Source organism: Acipenser ruthenus, chromosome 46 (assembly GCF_902713425.1).
Source record: "Acipenser ruthenus chromosome 46, fAciRut3.2 maternal haplotype, whole genome shotgun sequence".
In the NCBI taxonomy this organism is placed as follows: Eukaryota; Metazoa; Chordata; class Actinopteri; order Acipenseriformes; family Acipenseridae; genus Acipenser; species Acipenser ruthenus.
The window spans coordinates 8,132,474-8,151,918 of NC_081234.1; the positions used below are offsets into that span (position 1 = coordinate 8,132,474).

Genomic DNA, 19,445 nt, shown 5'->3' on the forward strand with positions numbered 1-19,445 from the left:
AGGTGAGGCAGGTGAGGAACGAGGCCAGGGCTTCCATCAGGGAGCTGGGAGCTGAGATGGGAGAGTTGCGGCAGGACAACGAGGCCCTGAGAAACGAGCTGGCCAAGCTGAGAGAGGAGCTGCAGCGCAAAGAGAGGAGCATACAGAGCCTGAGAGAGCAGCTACTCAGAGTCACACCTCCTCCCCCCCACCCAGAACAGCAACACCACAGCCAGCCCAAGAACACAGGAGCTACAGCAAGCAGGGCCTGTGTGACTGACACCGACACCGATACACACACCACATCATCCCACACACACACTGATCCAAACACACACCCCACTCCCCCAGCACACCCCGACAGTGAGACACTCCCCCCCACCACACACACTACCCCCCACTCCCCCACCACACACACTACCCCCCACTCCCCCACCACACACACTGATCCAAACACACACCCCACTCCCCCAGCACACCCCGACAGTGAGACACTCCCCCCCACCACACACACTACCCCCCACTCCCCCACCACACACACTACCCCCCACTCCCCCACCACACACACTGATCCAAACACACACCCCACTCCCCCAGCACACCCCGACAGTGAGACACTCCCCCCCACCACACACACTACCCCCCACTCCCCCACCACACACACTGCCCCTCCCTCCCACATCACACACACTGCCCCAGAGACACAGACTCCCTCGAGTAGACAGGCTAATAAAATATACAGCTCCAAGGTAGCCATTCTTATCGACTCCAACGGGAAGTACTTGAACCAGCGAAGACTCTTCCCCAGCAGCCGGGTAGCAAAATTCTGGTGCCCAACTACAGAAAGGGCGCTCCAGCTGCTGTGCCAGTCGACCCTGAGAGACCCCGAGCACATTATCATCCACACTGGCACCAACGACCTGGGCTCTCAGGGGGAAGATGTGGCCGAGTCGGTAAGGAGAGTAGCGGAGAAGGCCACAAAGGAGTTCCCTGGTGCGAAGATAGTGATCTCCACCCTGCTGCCCAGAGAGGACGTCCCCCAGCACACTATTCAGAGGATCAACAGTGACATCTCCAGAGGCTGTGCCCTTCTGCCTAATGTCCACTTGGCACACCACCCCACCCTGAGCACGCTGCACCTGTACGACCATGTACACCTCGACCAGGAAGGCGTTAGGATCTTCGCCAAAAACCTAAAGGACACTGCCATGGGCCGAGACCCCGCCAGCCACCCCCGAAACAGGAGCACACCGGACCACCACCAAGGACAGCGCAGCCCTGTGCTTACGAGGAGACCCCCCCAAGAACACCAGCCTCTGCAGCCTGGACACCGGCAGCACACACTACAACAGACCAGAAGAGCCCAGCCCAGCAGAGCCCAGCCCAGAGAGACCCAGCCCAGCAGAGCCCAGCCCAGAGGGATCCAGGAACAGCAGCAGCTCCAGCACAGCAGTCAGACAGAGCAGCAGCAACACAGCTATGCAGCAGCTGCTTCCAAACCAAGGACCCTAGTCAGCTCTGAGATGGGGGAGATACGGCAGCTCCTGAACTTAATTTTCAAAATCATGAGCTAAGTACACCCCACTCTAAATGTATTAGAAAAGAAATGTACAACTAATAATAATTAGAATAAGAAAATAATACAAATAATAAGAAAATACTTAATAGTGTAAAACATGTTACTGATTTATGTTCAATGTTTCTGACATTATATTTTATTCTAGATAATAATTATAAATAGCTTAAATTATAAATATGAGATCGCTTACAATTAGCTCCTGGAATATTCAGGGTTTGTGTTCGTCAGTGTTTGGGCTGAAGAGCACAGACCCTGAATTCATCAGAAATATAAATAACATAGATATAATTATTCTCCACGAGACGTGGTGCCGTGCTGATGTGTCCACTCACTGTCCCTCAGGCTACAGGGAGATTATAGTGCCCTCCCTGAAACACTCACACGTAAAACGTGGCAGAGACTCAGGGGGGATCATTGTGTGGTACAGAGAGGAGCTCACCGACTCTATTAGACCAATAAGAACAGGAGAGACCCACCTGTGGCTAAAAATGAGTAATAGCATTGTCACCTGCCAAACAGATATCTACCTGTGTGCAGCCTACATCCCCCCATCGGACTCCCCTTATTACAAGGAAGACACCTTCCATGATCTCCAGACAGAGATCTGCCACTTCCAGGCCCAGGGAAGTGTGCTGCTCTGCGGTGACTTTAATGCCAGAACAGGCACTCTGCCTGACTTCATGAACTCACAGGGCAACAGCCACATATTCGGACAATCCCCTCTGTACCACACGCACATGACTACAAACAGGAATAGCCATGACAGTGTGGTAAATAAAAATGGGAGACAATTATTGAATCTCTGTCAAGGCCTAGGCCTCTATATCATGAATGGCAGGATCAGAGGGGACTCTTTAGGTAGGTTTACATACAGCTCAGCTCTTGGTAACAGTGTGGTGGACTATGCCATCACTGACCTGGACCCCTCCTCTATTAATGCATTCACTGTCAGACCACAAACCCCCCTGTCAGATCACAGCCAAATCACTGTGTTCATAAAAAGAACAGAGCAGATCAACAACACACAGACACAGCCCTGTAAGCTGTACAATCTAAACCATTCCTACAGATGGGCTCCAAACAGCACAGAAATATACAAAGAAGCAATTGGCACCAATGAAATAGAAACCCTAATACACACATTTCAAAACACACAGTATCAACACACAAAAACAGGAGTAACTCTGGCTGTAAAAGATTTGAATAACATATTTAGAAAAGCAGCAGAAAAATCTAAATTAAAAATAGTAAATCGGAAAAACAACCAAAAGAATAAATTCAAAGAAAAGTGGTTTGATGAAGAATGTAAAACTAGAAGGGAAAAACTAAGACAGCTATCCAATCAAAAACATAAAGATCCAGACAGCCCAGATTTACGCCTCAGATACTGTGAGGCACTGAATCAATACAAACACACTCTAAGAAATAAAAAACAAGACCATATTAATAAACAACTCAGCGAAATTGAGGAGTCAATAAACCAAAATCATTTTTGGGAAACCTGGAACAACCTAAATTCAACAAAAAAAGAAGAATTGGCCATCCAAAATGGAAACATTTGGAAAAAACATTTTGAAAACCTTTACAAAGAAATACAAAACAAAGAACAAAAAACTCAAAATGCCATTTGTGAAAAACTAAAAAATTTAGAATCCTGTATTAAGGACAATCAGAACCCCCTCGACACCCCAATCACGGTGGAGGAGCTGAGTGATAAACTCAAGGCCCTCAAATCAAAAAAAGCAAGTGGACCTGACAGCATCAACGCTGAGATGCTCAAACACAGCAGCCCCAAGCTGCAGGAGGCCCTGCTCAAACTCCTCAATCTTGTACTGAGAGCTGGGTATTTCCCTGAGACCTGGAACCAAGGGCTTATAACACCCATATATAAAAGTGGAGACAAATTCGACCCCAATAACTACCGGGGCATCTGTGTGAGCAGTAATCTGGGGAAGGTGTTCTGCAGTATCATTAACGCCCGGATACTGGCCTTCCTTACCGAACACAGTGTCCTGAGTAAGAGTCAGATTGGATTTCTACCAAAACACCGCACTTCTGATCATGTTTACACCCTACACACCCTAATCAATAAACACGTCCATCAAACTAATAAAGGAAAAATATTCGCTTGCTTTATAGACTTTAAAAAGGCATTTGATTCAATTTGGCATAAAGGACTATTTCTTAAACTTCTTCAAAGTGGTGTAGGGGGTAAAGTCTATGACATCATAAAATCGATGTACTCAGAAAATAAGTGTGGTGTGAAAATTGGCAACAAAAGAACAGAATTCTTCACACAAGGGCGTGGGGTGAGACAGGGCTGCAGTCTGAGCCCAACACTGTTCAACATCTATATCAATGAGCTGGCCACAGTGTTGGAGCAGTCTGCAGCCCCTGGCCTCACTCTACATGACACTGAAGTCAAGTTTCTGCTCTATGCAGATGACCTGGTCCTGCTGTCACCCACAGAGCAGGGGCTGCAGCAGAGCCTGGCACTGCTAGAGCAGTACTGTCAGACCTGGGCCCTGGCAGTAAACATGAACAAGACCAGAGTCATGATATTCCAGAAGAAAGCCAGATCTCAGGGAAATAAGTACCACTTCACTCTAGGTAACACCACCCTAGAGCACACCAGCAGCTACACATACCTGGGTCTGACCATCAGTGCGTCAGGGAGCTTTAACCTGGCAGTGAATGCACTAAAGGAGAAAGCACGCAGGGCTTTTTATGCCATAAAGAGGAGGCTCTACAATATAAATCCCCCCGTCAAAATTTGGCTCAAAATTTTTGAAAGTGTAATTCAGCCAATTGCTCTCTATGGCAGTGAAGTGTGGGGTCCAATCACCAACCAGGACTACACAAAATGGGACAAACACCCCACAGAAACCCTGCATGCAGAGTTCTGTAAAAACATCATGAGATTACAAAGAAAAACACCAAACAATGCATGCAGGGCTGAATTAGGCCTTTATCCATTGATTATTAACATCCAAAAAAGAGCATTAAAATACTGGATTCATCTAAAAACTAGTGACCCAAACTCACTCCATCATAAAGCCCTGCAATACCAAGAGCTCAGCCCAGAAAAGAGTCCCCTCAGCCAGCTGGTCCTGAAGCTCACTGAGCTGAGCAACACTGACATCAGTCAGCTTCAGGACAGCACTGCAAAAACAATTCCAATTAGTGTCAACCAAATTATAAAACACCTGAAACACTCCTATCTGGACCATTGGGATACAAACACTAAAACACAAAACAAACTAGAGTGCTATCGAACCCTAAATAGAAATTACACCCTGGCAGAATACCTGGTAACTGTCAGAAACACAAAGCAGAGGCAGATCCTGACCAAATACCGGCTCAGTGACCACAACCTGGCCATTGAAAAAGGCCGACAGAGGCAAACCTGGCTGGCCAGGGAGAACAGGCACTGTGGTCACTGTGAGACAGGAGAGGTCGAGACAGAGATTCACTTCCTGGCACACTGTGAAAAATATAAAAACATAAGGGACATTTTCTTCCCCAAATTCTGTGATTTAGTCCCAGAATTCCCAAAAATGTGTGATACCCAGAAGCTGTCAATCCTGCTGGGGGAAGACAAACACACAGCCAGACTGGCTGGTCAATACGTGGAGACCTGTCATAGCCTGAGGGACAGACCGTGAACACGTCACACTAGAGAGGGAAAAGAGAGAGGGAGGGAGGGAGGGATTCTGTTTAATATAGAAAGAGGGAGGGAGGGAGGGAGGGGGTATTGTTTAATTGAGGGGGGATTCTGTTTAATAGAGGGAGGGAGGGGGATTCTGTTTAATATAGAGGGGGGAAGGGGGTACTGTTTGATATAGAGGGGAAGGGAGGGATTCTGTTTACTGTATTAATATAGAGGGAGGAGGGATACTGTTAGTATTAAGAAAAATTCTTTGTCTGTATATTTGAGTTGGTTATGCCATGTATGTGCTTTGGCAACACAATTATTTTTATTGTCATGCCAATAAAGCCAATTTGAATTTGAGAGAGAGAGCGAGAGAGAGAGAGAGAGAGAAAGACTCTCTTTACGAACTCACTGGTCATCCTTAAGGCTCTTTTAGCCAAAAAGTTTAGACAGCATGGATTTAAATGTGATCGGCAAAGCACACCAAGACAAATTGCATGCATGATAAAAATGACAATGTACACTGTAATTTCTCATTAATCAGACTCTTTCATCTCATAATCAGCGCTCTGCCACAGTCCATTGCACCTGCTATCAAACGATTAGGGTTATCAGAACTGTGCACAAGCAAGCCACTGGATTGTCTTTTATCACGGACGACATAAAGAATGTGCACCTCTGGTAATTGCAATCATACTATTAAACACGCAAGGGTTCTTCACATTTTCATTTTAAAATGGTAGTGCAAGTTGAAGCAAAAAAAAAATCACTCGTTACAGTAAGAAAAATCTGGTCTTAACTGGTCTACTTCCAAAATCAGAGTGTGCTTCCCCATTCTCAAAGTTTTCTATTTGATGACTTTCAATATTACTATAAAGATTTCCATGACATGAGAGTAGGTGTTAAAACTTCATGCTGGTTTGAACTCAGCTCTTGCCAAGACAAACGCCAACTGAGACGTTTATATCTGAGTCGTCTATCCCTTCCCAGCACAGCACTACATCAGCACTTTATTTATTTATATATTTTACCAACATGCATCTGGGGAGGGTAGGCAATTATTTTTCCAGTACAGTAACTTTTACAGTGTTTTAAAGACCAGAACAATGTGAACTCTAACAGCAGGTTCGGGACCAGCACTGGCAGATATAGTCTTGAGTATCTTTGCGGATCAAAGTTATGATGGTCTGCCCAGGACCAGATTAACGCATGTTTTGTTTTTTTCACATATACAGATTTGACTGGAAAAACTTCACTCACTGACATTCGAACCGAGGCATGCATCTCAAAATCAAATTGTTCTGACAGGTGTTACGCAGATTTCTGTAACATAATTCTGTATCCCCACATTATTCCATTCTCGTGCAGATGCAGTTTTTAAAAGATCGCCGGACATGCACGCGCGATATTTCTGTGCCCGAGCCCCGTTGTGTTCTCCATTGAATTCTGCTGCAGTTTGCAACAAATATTGTAAACAAGACAAAACTAATTCTGTGATCAAATAAAATAGCACATTTAATACCACTGATTTTCTAGATATACAGTACGTTCAGCCTCCTGCGTTGCTCAATACACGAAACCTTTGATTAAAGTAACCTTATACAACTTTTTTTTTTAAAACACTTTTTATTATATTACATACTGTTCAGAAACATCAAGCGTTCTTTGAAAAAATGCAGCTGTGTCGGCGTGGAATCATCAGGAGTATAGAATTCTATAGGGTATAGACCTCTACCAGATGTAACACCAAAACTTACTTGTATGCCAAAACATTGGCGATTTCTCTGCTCTTGAGAAAAGAGCATTTTCTTTAATGAAGCAAGTCAAAACCCACCCGATCAACAAAACAAAACAAAAAAACAAGGAAACGTTATTGACGATTTTGCGTGCAGTAAACTGTAACGTCTTTGACTAGACAACAATGTACAGGCATGTTTGTTTTTTACTATTTATTTTCGTGGACTATTGTGGAGCTACCGTTAGTGAACAGAAGTTTGAGCACCCTTCTGTATGTGACCTTTTTCAACTTCATGTTTGTTTGAACTGCTGCCTTTTTAGTCACTAAATCAGGAAAAGTCGTTGTCGAGCTGTGCTACAGGATTTAACTTGGCTTCAGTTTTTTCCCAATTTTATTCTGAAATGTATTTAGCACACCCCCAACAGTTTAATTTTATGTCCCATTCATTCAGTCGTTCATAATAAATTCAAACTGAGAATTCTACCTGTTGTAAAAGGGTGGAGGGCTAGTTATAAAGGCTAGAATGTATATAGGGGTGTGTGTGTGTGGAGGGGGGGGGGGGGGGTTGCTGTTTGTCCAGGGGTAGGGGGCCCGCAAGTGTATGCTTGCCTAGAGCCCAGTGATGGGTTAATCCGGCCCTGGGTCTGCCTGTGTTTGCATCTACATCAGGAATGCATTGCTAAAGGGTTTGGGGAAACACTACATACCTGTCTGTAATTACTGTGTATTTGCATAGTCGTTACATATTAAATATGTGGTCATACACATAATTGCAGTGTTACTATGCATAGTTACAATGTACTTAACGCGTAAATATGTTTGCACGATATATGTAAGTACACAATTGTATCAGAAAACGGTCAGAGCTAGGTTTAGAGTAAGGGTTAGTGGGGTTAGGATTAAAGTTAGGGTTAGAGTTCAGGTTAGGGTTATATGAGGAAAAAAAGTGTGCACATTAAGTACATTGTAGCTATGCAAAATACCATGTGTAGAGACACTTAATGTAAAGTGTTACCGGGTTTGGATATGCTTCGTTTCTCAATCGGAAACTCTGCTTGACAACTAAATATTTTCAAAGTTTTCCATCTGGAGTACTGAATGACCTTCACCCCAAACTGCTCCCCCGTGCCATCCACAGATAACAGCAGAAGACTGCAACAGAACCTTCCCCTCTCCATCTGCTTTGTGTGAATCAGACTGACATTTGTAATTAATAAGAACATTGCCCAGAGGGAATATAACTAAACTCCAGAGCATCTGCATGTGTGTGTGTGTGTCTGCGTGGAATACCCCAGCACAGTGGATACAATTAGCAACTTGGAATGACATTCAATTACCACAACCCCTCTCCCATTTCATGAATACCTTTTAAATCAAAGGCTTTGCCACCTTGCTTTTAGGGGGTAATCAAACAAAAATTATAGGAGACAAGGAAATGCCAGCCTTTTTGAACTCCAGTGCGCTAATCATGTAATCCAGTTCTTTAGCGTTCAACCAAGAACCCGTTGAGATCGCAATATCATTTTCTAATGGGGATCCTGAAAGCACTCCACTAGAACATACCCAGCTTATCCAATCAAAAGACAGGAATGCTCAGCCTCAACCAATAAAAACAAATCAAGCAGCCAGTGCCACTTGCAAGCTGTAAGAGTGTTTTATCTGCACCTTTTGGACCAGAGCAGAACATCGTGGGCAGAGATCGAGACAGACTGGTGGAGTGGGCAAGGTATGGAAATCGTCCAGGTTTCTTATTGTGTGTACACTGGTGCAACGTGTATATTGACAACACTAGGTGGCTGTAAGGACTGTGTACTGTATAATCCCTGGTAGTGTGTCAGTGTAATAATGAAAGAAATGTGGATTGCCTGCAAACCTGTGTGTGGATCCCTTCATTCTCCATAACCCGATACTACTGCCTAACCAAGTTCTTCAAACAGTAACACTTTACATGAAGTGCCTCTAATTACTGTGTAGTTGCACAGTAGTTACTAAGTAAATGCATATGCACTTGCACATAATCGCAGTGTTATTATGCATAGTTACAATGTACTTAATCGTTTTGCACGATATTTCTAAGTACACAATTGTATCAGAAAAGGGTTAGGGTTAGGTTTAAAGTTAGGGTTATATCATGCAAAACAATCTACACATTAAGTACATTATAACTATGCATAATAACATTGTAATTAAGTACACATGAATTTACTAAGTAACTGCTATGTAAATACACAGTAATTAGAGACACTTCATGGGAAGTGTCACCAAGTAAAGTGTTTCTGGACGGTACTATAGTGTTTTTTTATATGGGCAATATAGGGTTAAAGGACTGCAGTATATATGCTTATCCTGGTTTATGAATAAATCAATAGAATAAATAAGTAAACATATTTGAGCTCACAGGTGCCTCTCATCTTGACAGCCACTCAAATGGTGCAGATGATCTATGTGAAGTGTGCTACTTGAACCCGGAGCTGTTGACACTGCAGTGTGTTGCGCAGAAGCTGTAGTGAGAGGGTCGCAGGAGTAATCTCTTCAACAATGCTGTGCTGCAGGATACTGCTTCTGGATGCCAATCACACAGACACGCACTACATATCAAAATCTTAGCTCAAGCCCTCCGGCAACATGTGGCATTGTCAGCTTGCTTCAGATAGTGCAGATTTAAAGATTAGCTTTGTAAGGTTTATCGTTGATGAATCAAGGTAAACAAGGTAATTAACTACTTTGTTACACTATAAAGGTGACACCAGGCCACGTTTCAAATTGTAACAATGTTTACCATTTATCAGTTCCAAACACCCACAAACAGTGAGCGTTATTGTTTAGATGCAATGCGTGCCGCTAGCACTCACAGAGAAAGGCAATTGATCGGATTACCTGAACCCTGGAGAGAGCCCTCAGATGCTACACCCATTGTCAGCACCTAATCCAAATAATCGAATAATTGTTTTGTGCAGCACTAGTTAAGATTTTTTTTTTTGTTGTTGTTGTTAGTTTGGCTTGGGTTCAAGTTATTACCATGTACAGAAGCTTTGTGAACGTGCTCAGTTTGCCAAATACCAAATATACAGCTGGTCCAATCCGAGTTCAGTATGGACTCCAGGCTCCAGTTTCTGTGCCAGGTTGCGTTATTTTAGACGCTTCCAATACCAGATGAAATCGTCAATAGAATAGCTAGTTTCTTATTTGTCCCTCGATAAACAGTACATCCAATGATCAGCAAGGAAAGGATTTATATCTTACCTCAATCCATTACCTCCCTGCTGGGCGCCAGAGTTATCACATTTTTGTGCCTTGCTGTGCCTTACCCATATTCTGAATGCTCTGAATACTAAGGGCAATGGCAGCCCTTATGGCAGTGTAACAAAGCCTGTAGCATCCTTAGCTAAGCCGATGCCTGGAGCTCCTTGTAGAAATGCAGATACGCCTGGAAATGTGCATTCACTCTGTTACTCCATATGCTTGTGTTGCAAAAAGGCTTCATCCAGGGGGAAGGAAAGGCAAACATGTTACCAGCTGTGTTTATTAGTCCCCAAGCAGATCAAAGGCACGTTCACAGGGAAGAATATAATAATTGTAACTGCATAAAACTAGTAAGAAAAAGGAGCCAGTTTGAGGGGTCCCTGAAAAGCTCACCTGGTAAAGGCACGACTGCATGGTAGTCGAGATAGCGCACAGGTTCATGTCCTGACTGTGCCAAGTTGCAGATCTTCACTAGGAATGGAAGTGTATTGGCTCGGTCACTCTCACAGGTAAGTGAGGCAAAACCGCCAGGAACTGTTTCTCCTCATCAAGCTACAGAGGACACTTGCAAGGCTGACCTTTGCCCACCAGGATCCTGTAACACGCCAACATCCGCTGCAGAGCTGGGTGTAAAGACGTGATTGGTTTGGTTGTGGGATCAGAGGACGCCCACTGAACTGACCTTCCTCGAGAACATTTTGGATGATGATTAATTTAACTTAAATGATTGCAATTCGAATCAATAAAAGAAAACAACATGGGTTCATTAAAAATGATATCATTTGTAACTTGAATTAAGAACCCATCAATGAATGAAGTGTTAGTAATAACAAACTTCAGTTTTTTTTACATCACCCACACAGTGATCTTACATATCAGTTTTATTTTGTGGGTTGTACAATGGCTGTCACGGCGTGTGCAGGTTTTAATGTCAATTTGCGGGTCTGACCTGTGAAATGCGGGTCACTTGGGCGGTCTGGAATGTGGAATCGTAGCCCCAGAAAGTCAAATAAAGCTCCAACAGCTGTTTCAGTGAATACATTTATTTAACTGATTTCAGTTGCTTAATCCATTAAAACCTCCAACAAAATTAATAAGTATAATTATGTGTGAGTTTTGTCTCCTCGGTGCATTTCCAACAAAAAGAACAAACTGGAGCTCATCGTTGCATATTGATCAGGTGGTGATGTGTCTTTGCTGAACAAGGACTAACTTCAATTTTATGCACCACTGCATTGGCTTTCTTCAATAGACAAGTAACGCTATCCGACTGCATTGTATCTGGGATCTCAATACACAAATACAGTACCAGCTGGGTAATTGAAATCTCTGAACCAGCTATAACATAACTACTGAGCCAGAGAATAAAGGACTCAGAAGAATACTTGTAAATAAAAACATTATGCAGTATCTGTTACCATATTTCTATTTTATCCTGGCACAGAAAATAAAGTGCATGTGCTACAGGTTGTAAATCTATCTCTTAAGTGTTCATGTGTCATCCTAGACAACAGAGTGCAAAATTGAAAATGCAAAAAAAAATTATGAAACAGACTAGAAATGTTTCAAATGCGGAACCCTAGTGTGAGAGTGCAAATGAAATCATTTTTCTAAAGAGTATAAATGAACCATCTCAAGCAGACTTGAGGTATAGAGACTGAACCAGAACTCTTTTTCATTCTAACTGTGTTAAAAAAAAAATTACAGTACTGCAGTAAAAGTTTTCATATGTAATTCTCAATCAAAAAGCCTCCTTCACATTTCAATAGACCGCCATGGTTACCAGGGTATTTTCAGATTACTTGGGAACTTGGGATAATCAAGTTGCCATTCTTCTTCTTCTTCTTCTTCTTCTTCTTCTTCTTCTTCTTCTTCTTCTTCTTCTTGTAGGTGCTGTCCCAGTGGAGCCCAGGCTTGTGTCCTGGCTGTACAAAATCCCTAGTGTTCTTCACTAGGGATTCCACTGGTAGCGTCGCATTGACTCTTTTGCTCCTTCAAGCTAGGGAGGCAAAATTGTCAGTGACTATTTCTTCTCACCTTACAGGCCAGGTTACCGGTGAGCTCAAAGCACACTAGGGGCTGGTAGCTTGCTGGTACCCGCTGGAGAGCTCCTAGGTGTAAAGAAGCAATTCGGTTGGTAGTGGGACCTTCTGGGCAGAAACTGTCTGTACAGATTCAGATCCCCTCGACCCCACCCCCCAGCATTCAAGTTGATGAAACTTGGGACTTCTGAGATTTGTTTCTTTGTTGAAAAAATATTTTAGTAGGGGTTAAAATGACAGGTAGGGTGGGTTACTGCAAACTTGTTTCTTATTATGGCTTTACCAGTAGCATTTAGGAGCTGCTAGGGATGCATCTGAATTTACTGAGCTGTTTTATTCTAGAGTAATGTCTGATTTATCATGGTAAAGTCAATAAGCAATAAAAAAAAATACAGCAAAACTAGAAGATGGCACAGCGGACAGCACCATTTACATTTCATTCCTAACGAAATTGATCTGAACATTGCAAACTCCAAAACCCATCAAACATTTTATGGGCAGTATTATTCATGTCCTGATTACTGGGGCTAAATTGCGTTTTGTCAAGGATCATTTCTGGGGCTGACAAGGGCCATTTTTCCAGACTATTAAATGAAGTATCCTCCTATATCCTAACATTTTTAAATTGAATTAGTGTGTTGCGACAATGCTGTGTTTAAGCCGTCACATTTCAGTTTTGTCCTGTTTGGTCCTTCAGTTTTTCCTTGCTACTTCGCCACTCATTGTGAGACACAGAAATTGTTAAAAGCACAGCTGGTGGTAATGCAGTAGTTAGATGGTGGCGTGGACACAGACAGTAATTAGCCTCAGAGGCGCTTGAAATGTGAGCTACCGGCAATTTTGTCTGAAATGTCTGTGTCCTAAACATAAAAATAACCCAATGATTTAAAAAAAAGGGTTAGCAAGTGCTGCACATGCTATTGGAGAACTGAAGGCTAGCATATACAATCCCATGCGTACCTGCTTTTGTCTCATTCCACAAAACCACATTCTATGATCCGTTGCTTGAACGAAGACAAAAGTCTATTTGTCACTGACTTGTGGCATGAAGCAAACAATGCATGAGATGACTCCTCATTCACACTGGCAGCTTAATTTCTGAGCATTGTGATGTCAAGTTGCCTTGGCGTTTTTGAAAAGCACTTTGATTTTTATTACACACACTGGCCTGGCTCCTAAAATAAGATTAACTTGAACTGGGAATTCGCTGCGTGCAATCGCACTCATTGTATTGCTTCTTAAATGTATTAGAGAAATACAAATAGCGTCACTGACGCACAGCCCTGTTGCCTAACAAAAGATTGATCATTTTGCCAATATTGGTCTTTGCCGATGTTATCTGCTGTGAGGTCTCCACATGCCCTTTCCATTAATTAGATGTTGTTTCTGATAAATTGTAGGGTTGTTTTAGTGCCATTAATTCAGTCCACACAACACTGACATATATCCGAAACTCCATTAGGTTTCCCTGGAGGAGAAATCAAATTATCGTCGGCTTGTTTTAGTGTATAAAACACTAGAAAAAAATACTGAATACCAAGCATCCAGTACCATAAAGCCCACTCCTCAGTAAATACAGCGATAAAGGCATTTCTCTAACTAGTTCTGTGGCATTGCATTTCTTCTGAAACAATGTAACTTCTATGTAAATGCACAGCGATTAGAGACACTCAATTTAAAGTGTTACTGTTTTTTTTTATTGGGCATGTTAAGATATTTCCTTAAAGACCAGTTAGATTGGTGCTGCTGGAAGCAGTAACTCAGTGAAGAGCACTTTGTCTTCTCTTAGGGCTAAACTAATGCATAGGGTGCAACGTGCTCTCGTAAGTGTCATTGATATGAAATGTGTACAAAGCAAACTTTAAAGATCCCAAGACAACGAAAAGAAGATATTTAAAATACCGGTTAGGGGTTGATAATTATACTTCAGGAAGGTGATCGCTTTGTAATCAGCGAGTAGGCAGCTTTCAAAGGAATCAATTATATGCAGTCACTTAAACACAAATGGAATTAAAACGGATTCTTCATTTCAAATCGTTCTCTATAAATGAACTCAGGAACTGCTAATTGTGTCTTAAGAGTGGTTGTAAATCTAGGATACTGTGCGGTCTCCGGTAGGATTTGATTTTGCAACTTGTTCGATACCTTAACTGCATTAGCTACCACAGCACTCCAGTAATCTTACGTAGTATAATTGAATACATTTTACGATGTGGGAACCCTGTACTGATTTTATCTATTAACTGTACAAGCCAAGGACACCATTTTGAAGGTCATGGCTTAGAAGATGGATGTGTTTGAATGCATGTGTCTTTGAGTGCAAGTGCGTGAGTGTGATCATTAGGGGCAGCAGTGTGGAGTAGTGGTTTGGGATCTGGACTCTTGACCGGAGGGTCGTGGGTTCAATCCCAGGTGGGGGGACACTGCTGCTGTACCCTTGAGCAAGGTACTTTACCTAGATTGCTCCAGTGAAAACCCAACTGTATAAATGAGTAATTGTATGTAAAAATAATGTAATTGTATGTAAAAATAATGTGATATCTTGTAACAATTGTATAAGGGGATACGTCTGCTAAGAAATAAATAATAATTGTGAAACCATTGGTTTGTGAAAATACAGACATTTTAGCACTGCGGTACAACCAAAGGCAGTCTCATCCCACTGTAGCTTCCTTGTGCGGTCATTGATACCAAATACTGAACCACTGGAGACTGTTAGGGTATCAAGCATAAGGTGTCAGGAATTGAGATGAGCCTTGGTGAGCCTTTTATAATATCTAGATGGATAGAGTAATTGAATAGTGTCAGCAATATTGTGTATGTGGAATTGACTTTAACAACAGTGTCCTGTAACTTTATTTTATTGTTTAGAGTAGTTTTAGACAGGTCTCATATCATTTTTTCTTTTCTTTTTTTTTCCAGTCTGGCAGCTCAGACATAATTGGCCAATGCTGTACTGTACAGATTCCAGGAATCTTCAATTTGTTTTTAAATTGGAGATTTACTAAACAAACAGGGATGCGGGTATGAAATGCAACAGAGAATGCTTTTTAAAAAAAAAGTGTCAGTTCTGCTGTAAAACAAGTGACAGAGCCCCATAATATGTCCTCTTTCTCAATGCTGGAGACTGTTGACCCCTGTGAATTGAAAGCAGAATCACACTACAGCTGGAACTAGCAGCAGGGTGTCAGAAGATGCTCACAGTTGGTAACCTGCATAAGACAATCTGCATACAATAATTCAGATCAAATTGCAGAGCACAATGCGAACACACGCAGAGATCTTAATACCGACTCCTTCTTTCGCTACTATTTTTAAAGTACTTGGTATTACATTTTTTATTTTTATCATTTATCTTGCATTTACTATATTTTGGTTCACTGTTGTTGTTTTTGCTTAGATCATCCACCACTTTTTATATCAATTGAATAGACCCCAGCAATGGTTGATACTCCTTTTAATAGAGGTATTTGTTTTCCTAATACAGGGAAGCGAGGACGGAGATGTGGACAAGAACAAATGTTGCACGCTCTGCAACATGTCGTTTACATCAGCAGTGGTGGCGCAGTCTCATTACCAGGGAAAAATCCACGCCAAGAGGCTAAAGCTACTGCTAGGGGAGCAGCCTGCCATAACAAAAGGTAGGTCTCCTTCCATGCATAACACCAATGCACAGGGGATTTTTCTAATGCTACACAGAACTTTTCATTTGAACGAGAGCAATTTACCTTAGCCAAAACAAAACACTAAGTCCACAACTTCCCTCGATGTAATTAGCAGCTCAGCTGTTGTCTTTTTTTTCTTTTAATATTTGTAAATCTGGAAAACACGGTTGTCCAACTGTTCCTATTTTTTTTCCACGCGGTTGTCAAGAACGAGCAAATTAAAAAGAAGAAGAAAGAGAAAAATAAAAAAAAGTGCAACGGGATTGTTTTTGGAACAGCAGGGTTTTGGCTGTAGGGTTTATAAACCGTCCTCGGGGGGGACTGAGCATTTGGTGAATCTGAATAATGAAATGTGGGCAGGAGTGCATTGATAATTTAAGCTTGTCCTTATTAAGCTTTTTTTTTTTTTAACTTGAACTCAGTTATTCCAAATTTCTAAAACTGATAACACAAGAACGTAAGAAAATGAACGAACAAGAGGAGGCCATTCGTCCCATCTAAGCTTGCCCAGTTCCTACTAGCTGATTGATCTCAGAACTTTGTCATGTCGGGTCTTAAAGGATCCCCGTTCTATACACTCACCACTCTCTGTGTGAAGAAGTGTCTCCTTCCCTCTGTCCTAAGTCTGCCTTCACTTAATTTCCTCTGCTTCTGGTTTCTGTACTGCGCTTAAAGTAATAGTTTGGGTTAACTATATCAACTCCTTGTAAAATTCTAAAGACTTTAAACATGTACCCCCTGATTCTTCTTTGTTCCAGGCTAAGTAGCTTCTGATCTTTCATCCTTTCTTCATCGCAGTCCTTTAAACCCTGCTGGGATCAGTCTGGCTGCTCTTCTTTGGACTCTTCGAGGCCACAATGTCCCTTTGGTGTTGTGGTGACCGGAACTGGACACAGTATTCCAAGTGCGGACAAACTATCAGGAACGTAGTACACGATCTTTCACTGTAGAAACGCTATGATTTAGTGTTTGAAGTTATGGATAAATAAATAGAAAACACATCAATAAGAGTCCATCCATGCACTCAATGGTGGTATGTTTTGTAGTACTAAAAGAAACATTTCAATATAAGGCTTTGAGAAAGAAATCTTTTTTTTTTTTTTATTTCTTAGCAGACACGCTTATCCAGGGCGACTTACAATTGTTACAAGATATCACATTATTTTTACATACAATTACATTCTTTTTTACACATTATTTTTACATACAATTGCCCATTTATACTGTTGGGTTTTTACTGGAGCAATCTAGGTAAAGTAAGTTGCTCAAGGGTACAGCAGCAGTGTCCCCCACCTGGGATTGAACCCACAACCCTCCGGTCAAGAGTCCAGAGCCCTAACCGCTACTCCACACTGCTGCCCTACTACTCCACACTGTATCACTAAATACATACTGTCAATACATCCACACCAACATACCTATTCACAGCCATACTTATATAGTAGTACTAAAATACTTTTTTTTCCAGTGTCTTCATTAATAAGAAAGTGACATATTTACCAGATTGCTTCCTAGTGCTATTCTGAGACCTGTTCTGGAAGAGAGCTTGATCCCAGTTGACAGCAGACAGCAGCTTTGCAAAGTTTACTCATCTCTGTCCTGTTGAGCGTTGCTAATGTTCTCTGACACGCAATGATTGTCCGGACAGCAAATGGAGTTTTGCGTTGCATGTTCTAGCTTGTAATTCCATATGTTAACATAACATTATTCAGCAGGTTTCATTTGACTTCATGCAGCAAAATTGGTTAATTGTATAGAGTGATGCAAAACGTTTGGCCATAGCTGAGTTGAGTTGAGAATCATTTTGCCGGCCTGCATAGGGTGCTGTAGCCGCAGGCTCTGTTCGCTCTCCACTTTGAGGGAGGTTTTGGAAACTTTCATTTGAAACATCCTGACAGGCTTTGAGGCAAGAAAGAAAACAAAAACTAATGGCGCATAACTTTTCAAAACAAATTAATTTTAAGAAGCAATCGTAGCTGAGTAATTACTGACCCAAAAGAAGGTTGCGCAGAGTAGAGTACGGCGCCCGCATGCTAAAATAAAAACATTTAGAAGCTGCTTTCAGAGATGGCTTAGGTTAGAAAGTCAAATGTTTTTCTTGTCTTTATATTTCGGGGCTGTGTGTCTGTGTGTTTTGTTTCGCTAGAAGGCAGTTTTTTTGTTTACTGCATGTAGCCTGTGATGTGCATCATGGTGATGTCACTGGATTATGGCCACACATAAAGCATTCTGGTATGTTTACTACAAAAGGTCATTTGAAAAATAGCCTGCCTTTTGCTTTTCAGTCTTTCTGTGTTGCATCTGTATGCGTGGTATTGGCAAAACCATTCCAGCTGACAGTAAGGCCTCCATATTTACAAATATTTATAAAGATTACAGTCAGTGTTGTAAACCCAACTCTACTGTTTACACTAATACGGTTTGAAATCTAGGCTGTCATATGGTTCTCAAGATCCAAATAGTGTCTGTAAAGGTGAATCTGTACAGTAACAGTGCACCCCAATCTAATGTATAGATTGTAGTGAGGACCATGTGTAACACCCCTTATTAAAGTTTACTATTGTAAAAGCATAGCAAAGTGAAAGCATGTTAAAGGATAGGGAAGCACTGTAAAGCTCAGAGAGGTGTGATAAAGCATATTCAAAAACATGCAATGCATAGTATAACCATAGGAATACCATGCAGATCTACCGGGGTAAACTTTTATAAGAGAAACTGTGCCAGGCTGCTCCCCACAAACTGAAATGTGTATTTCGGTTAAAAAAAGGTGTGACTGGTTAACAAAATACTGTATTAAAATATGAAAAAAAAAATCTGCACGCCCAATATCTTTGTTTTTGAACCAAGTTTCATTTGGTGCAGTTAAAAATTGTTTCCCCCCCCTTATACATTGGATAAGGGCGTCTGCTAAGAAATAAATAATAATAATAATAATAATAATAATAATAATAATAATAATAATAATACATGCTTTTTACATGCCTCTTTCTCTGATGGATACACTCATTAGACAAGCCATCTGTGGCTATTGTTCTGAAACAAAAGTTGCAAAGGACCCAAGTGGGAAAAGGAAGACAAACCCATCAATCACACAGTCACAGTGGGCACCTTCCCAGTTGGTTTGAGGAAGCTGCTGTCCCTGATCACTGATTTTAGCAAATGGCTTTACTTTATTCTAAGCGTATGCGTCGGGGTGCTGTAATTCTCCATCTGCTTTTATAGTGGCGTCACACAAGCAATGCCTTGGTTACAGTGTTACAGTGCAGTGAGGCTCTGCCACTGCTTACTGCTGGCAATACAAAATCATTGAAGACGTTTGTATAACGCGTGTGGAAATAAAACATCTAAAAGTTTACCATAGTAAAAGCACAGCAAAGTGTAATAAAGCATCGTGGTAAAGCAGGGGTGGTCAAAGTCGGGTTATTCCACTCCTGGTCTTTGTTCCAACCCTGTTCTTGTTTAATTGAACCAATTAATCTAGACCCTAAAGTAGTTCATTATCTCATGTTACCTGTTAAACCTGGAGTGGAATGGTCCTCCAGGACCG

The 19,445-nt window shown here is 41.7% G+C and overlaps 1 protein-coding gene across 2 annotated transcripts in view; it reads left to right on the top strand.

Moving 5' to 3' along the window:
- The window catches only part of LOC117397949 (zinc finger matrin-type protein 4), a 90,659-nt gene that overhangs the window by 37,953 nt on the left and 33,261 nt on the right, over positions 1 to 19,445 (top strand). For both annotated transcript variants that reach the window (XM_059013592.1, XM_059013593.1), the window contains exon 4: positions 15,721 to 15,874. In XM_059013592.1, coding sequence (XP_058869575.1) covers positions 15,721 to 15,874 — 154 coding nt within the window. The remainder of the gene's footprint in view (positions 1 to 15,720; positions 15,875 to 19,445) is intronic.